This window comes from Fulmarus glacialis, unplaced genomic scaffold (assembly GCF_000690835.1).
Source record: "Fulmarus glacialis isolate BGI_N327 unplaced genomic scaffold, ASM69083v1 scaffold39406, whole genome shotgun sequence".
Lineage (NCBI taxonomy): Eukaryota > Metazoa > Chordata > Aves > Procellariiformes > Procellariidae > Fulmarus > Fulmarus glacialis.
The window spans coordinates 24,555-29,616 of NW_009218179.1; the positions used below are offsets into that span (position 1 = coordinate 24,555).

General features: G+C 39.7%; 1 protein-coding gene across 1 annotated transcript; it reads right to left on the minus strand.

Moving 5' to 3' along the window:
• Window positions 1–515: 515 nt before the first annotated feature.
• On the minus strand, window positions 516–4,795 carry UNC50 (unc-50 homolog (C. elegans)). Its single transcript, XM_009579966.1, has 5 exons — window positions 4,516–4,795; window positions 3,513–3,633; window positions 1,461–1,600; window positions 1,283–1,384; window positions 516–818 (listed from the first exon to the last, which is right to left on the minus strand). Exons 1-5 carry the CDS (start codon window positions 4,793–4,795, stop codon window positions 682–684), a joined length of 780 nt encoding a protein of 259 aa, XP_009578261.1. The 3' UTR covers window positions 516–681.
• Between the last annotated feature and the right edge of the window lie 267 nt (window positions 4,796–5,062).

The window sequence follows — 5,062 nt, forward strand, 5'->3', positions numbered from 1 at the left end:
TCCCTTCTGTGTTCATTGGCCTGCCACTCATAATAGTGGATGTAATAATACCCACTAGACTTCTAGAGATGGGGTTTAAAAAAGTTGCTGCTATATTTGGAAACCTGGTATGGGTCATGTTAATTGTGCCTTTCATCACGTTTCATCTGTGTGCCAGAGTCATCCATGTATATTTGAAGTAGTCATTAAAATAAATCTGTTCTCAAGTCCTTTCACAAAAGGAGGGGACAGTTCTCTATCTAGAGACAGTTGTTGCTTTACCATCGCAACACGATTAAGATCCCTACTTTCACACAGGCCCAAGGCAAGGTGTTCCAATATTATTCTTAAATAAAACTGCTTTTCGGTGTCACTTAAAACCCTCATAATGTAGAGCTTATGCCAGTACATGCAAAGTATCTGCAGTAAGAGTTATGCTAAACAGACTTGGTGCAGTTAAATTTAAGCTATGGAGACATACAAGTAATTTGTTTTTAGGAATGTACTGCAAAAGTATTTGAACAGAATTGCTAACATGTTTACTGTTGTAAATATTTTAATTAAAAAAGGACACTTCAAAATTTTTTTACAATTATCTACAATAAAGAGAAATTTACAACCATTTACAAAATGTTCTTATTTTCTTCACTGTCAAGACAGCTAGGATAACAAAACAAACATTAGATACGTGAAGTCCTGGTTTTATTTCACTCTGTATTTATAAAAGGAACAAAGCATCTTGGTGAAGTTCCATCCACACGCTAATGAGATCAAATAGAGTAGGATGAGAAGTGCAAACGGATACAAAAGAATAGCTGTGTTCTTCAAAAAGGGCAATGCTGAAACAGAGGCAATGAAGCAAGTTTAAAGTAGTGCTTTTTCAAAAAAGGTGCTTCACGGAGAATGATAGCAAGGAAAAACTGTTTTACCTTTTTCCTAAAACTGTGAAACTGTTTTACCTAAAACTATAGCCTTAAACTCACTACAGAATTTTTATCCAATGCAAAACACTTTGAAGTGGATTTACAGAGGAACAAGAAAAAGAAATTGTGATCCTACAGGTCTAATACAAGAAGGGAAGTTGGTATGGTGAAGAATATAAATTCTTTGGTTAAGATGTCCACCCAGCTGGAAACACGGATTGGTAAAGTTCTATCAAACTTCTTTTACCACCAAGAAAGAATTACTTTGACACCCAGCTAAGCCTCTGTTTTAAAATTAACAGACTAAGACCAAATTAATAGACTAAAACCATCCTCTCGTTTTTAGTCAAACAAATAGAAAAGAAGTTGCCATTACTTACCACTGTATCCTAGGAATGTCACGTAGATGTAATAGCCAATTGCAATCAGCCATAATGTATTCCCCACAAAATGCCCAATGACAGAATCAGATATGATGACATCTGAAAGATACAACTGCTCTCAGCTGTTTTGATAGAGCATGATTTTGAAGCAGAGCACACCAAATATTCTACTTACAGTTGATGAAAAACAGCTGGATAAAATGCAAAATGACTAGAAGTGGGTAGAAAGCATTCAGATGAACATCAAAGGCATATCCCCATTCCACATCATAGTCTCTGTGCTGCTGCTTCACCAAGTACTTATTAGAAATGAACCTACATAAACAGATATTTGAGAATGTTGTTAATGTGAATCTATAAAGCTGACTGACAAAACGTTGGTTTGAGGTAGTGAGCCATATGTGATCCTAACTCTGTACCCCGACAAAATAACTGCTGGAAAAACAACTGGGAAAAAAAAAAGCAAGAATTACGCAGACCAGACTATCGTTTTTGTTAAAACTATAATTACATTCCTTGCATTCAACGGGCAGCTGAAATACACTGCAGGTAATACAGCACCGGAACTTTTTTTTTTTAAATAGATCGGTGCTACAATTCATCACTGCAGTTACCGGTTCTCAGGCAGCGTGCCAGCGTTGTACACACACAGAGATGACTTCAGAAAAGTCTCATAGGCTATTGCTTCACATGCGCATTTCCTCACACAGAGGTGGTTTATTTCATCTCTACAGAAATGGCACACTTCAAGGACAGGAGGAGGGCAGGCTAACACTCTGAAGATGAGCCCATTCTTCTTACTGAAAAGAAGCACTAACAGAACGTGCACTGCCTGGTGTTACAGGCTATAGACTTTGCTTTCTTCAGCTGAAGTTCTGCTGACACCAGAAAACGTATCCCATTTAGACGAGGAACAAGAAGTCAATACATGCTCAGAAATAAGAAGTTAAGAGACCAGAGCTTTCATGGTCGCTTTCTCTGACATACTCTTTGTGCTACGGGCAGAGTCAGAAAGGCAGAGCCTGGGTGCAAGGTGAAGCGAGGCAAGACGGGGTTTAGACTCATTAGGAATGGGGGAAGCTTTTGAGAGAAAGGTGAGCCTGCACTGGAAGAAGGGACTTGAACCAAACTGGAGCCAGGTGACTGGCGTTTAGGCCTGTAGGAAGCCGACTAAAGGACAGAGGAAAACCAGCAGATGCTGAAAGTCTTTCTGGTTCAGGAGACTGCATCCCAAGTCACAAACTGCTGGAGGACTGGGGGGGAGGCACTATGATATGCTCCTCCCCGAGCATTTTATGGGTTGCTGTCCCAGACAGCAGGACAGTAGATCAGATGGATCTTTCATCTATCCGCTACAGTTCTTGTATGTATCTCATCCGAAATTTTGCAATTACAAGCAGGAGTTCCCGAGGTCAGTGTTTGAAAGGAATCTATCCCTTTTCCGATCGGCATCAATTTAATATGTCAGCTCCACTACTAAGAACTCTTTCAAGTGCCTGTGCTTCCTTGTAAGTTTTCATTTTCCACCACTACCATGAAAAAGTTCTTGGTAAAATAAAAATTCTTTCTTTGGTGCCCTCCCATTGCCACAGTGCAGAAACAGTGAGTTCCTGTTGGTGCATGGTTCCCTTGCTGGTGCAGGACACATCTGTAATGTGCTGAGGCCTGGGTTAGAAACTGACTCACTACTTTTCTCTCCCCTTCTATAAGTCTCTGGCCATTACAGGATAAAACTGGCAGCGACTACCACCAAAGCAACAAAGCCAACATGCGTGAAACAGAACAAACATTGCTTGTAGTGGAAATAGCTAAAATCTTCAGCAAAAAGCATGGGCCAATTGTATATTGCCTACTTAAACATAATCATCCTCGGGCTTACTTTAGGTAAGCTGTTCAACGAAAATAAGAATTGTTTTTGATCACCAAGTTTTTGATTTGGAATTATTGCTGAAGACCAACCAGCCCAAGAAGAAAGAAAACAAACTGGAATGTTCATCATAATACAGACTTCATGCACATTCATCTTCTGCAGGAAATAGTAAAGAAAAGGACGTGTTCTTTCTTTAAAGCAACATTTTGAAACAATTACCACAACAGCACAAAACCTATAGTCAATACATACTTTGTAATTGTGCCCCAAACAGAGAACCAAGTGTTTTGCAAACAGCAGAGGACTGTCGGTGTCCCAACAGCAATACCGAGCTCAGTTTCAGACATCACTACTTACCACATTAGAGTTGCGATCAGGAGACCAACACCTACGCAGTCTATGAAGACAACCCAAAGTAGCAACTTTATTGTTTCAAAAAAACCCATGTCCAGCACAAATCCAAATCCTACAGTAGACACTGAAAGGAGAAAAAGTTTATTAAAGTTAGCTATGGAAAAGAAAGCATGAGATCTTAAACGGATTTTTTTTTTTGAGTATGCTGTTATGAAATCTCCCTGAGTTTTTTCAGTCCAACTGCTCATTTCTTCCACCAAATACTAGGTATAATGCAATTTATTCGTAATATAATCCCTTTCACAGATTGGAAAACACTCATCTGTACTCAGGCTTAACGATGTAACAGCAAATTGTATTGCTCCCCTCTCAACTATTTTTTAAAAATTCGCACAGTGCTACAACAGAATATTCTTTGTTTTATAAAAGCTCCTTGTTAACCCAAACCATGCATGTGGTGATACTTTTATTTCAGAGTTAACAGTTTTGATATTACTAACAGCAATGCACTATGTAACAGAAGACTACTAGGATAATACTTACTGCATTTGCAATTGAGTCTAAAAATCACATGAGATGCTTTGTTTATAGCTTAATTCCGCAAAATACAGAATTTCACAAACAGTGTTTTATGTGTAATGTTCAGATAAACCAAACGTTCAGTATTTTTTAACTAAAGCACTACTGTGGGGCATGGGGTTTTATTACTGTCTGTAAAGTTACAGGCAGCTACATAGCTTGAAACGCAATAGAAAATGAGTTGCAATAGAGAGATTAATTCAAGACTACATAGTATTAGTTATGCCTCCTCTGTTTTCTAATTCCCACCTTAACTTCCAAAAGGTTAGGCCATTTTCTTCTATTCTACTTTGATTAAAAGATAATCCATATGGATTGGTCCTTTTTTGGTGTGTGGGGGTGTGTGTATGTTATTAGAAGGGCCACGAATGTTCATCCCTAAACGTTCCTTCCCTCTCTTTTATGCTGTCTCTTCCCCTGTACTCACCGCAGAGCCAGATACTGAGAAGTACTAAGAAAGCAGGATCATCTCTGGCCCACTGGTCCTTTGTCTGTTTTCTGTAGTGAAAGTTCCTATAAACCCTCTGTGGTGAAGTAAACAGGTAAAGCATCTGCCAAAGAGCAAACTCAAAGTCCATCTGTCGGAAGTGGAAGAGCCTCCGCAGGTACTTGTAGCGTTTTGCTCCCGCTGTATGCCTCGCAGCATCTCTGGGGCTCAGCGCACCATTGCCTTGGCTCCGAGAATTAACTGAAGTGGTTGGCAGCATTTTGCTAAAGAAGGAATTGCAAAAGATGCATTTGGTTTTGCACGTAACAGGGAATAAAAATAAAATCACGCAATGCACGCCACATCTGTAATACTGAAGGTACAAAAACTACGCACAAGTATAAACTATGACATTTACAGGCGAGTCTGATATAGCCCGGCAGTCACTTTGCTGACTGCTGGGGAGGCAGCAAGTAGGAAACCAAGAGCAGGCAACTCTGCTTCCAGTACTGCCTGTCAGGTAGCCCCATGCCTGCGGCCCCCGCCT

Excerpts from the sequence above, each read along its gene's own strand:
- UNC50 (XM_009579966.1), bottom strand. The coding sequence starts at position 4,795 with ATGCTGCCAACCACTTCAGTTAATTCTCGGAGCCAAGGCAATGGTGCG. Across the intron at positions 1,601-3,512 it reads CTGATCGCAACTCTAATGTG|GTTCATTTCTAATAAGTACT; the intron begins GTAAGTAGTGAT and ends CTGTTTATGTAG. Across the intron at positions 1,385-1,460 it reads CCAGCTGTTTTTCATCAACT|ATGTCATCATATCTGATTCT; the intron begins GTAAGTAGAATA and ends TGTATCTTTCAG.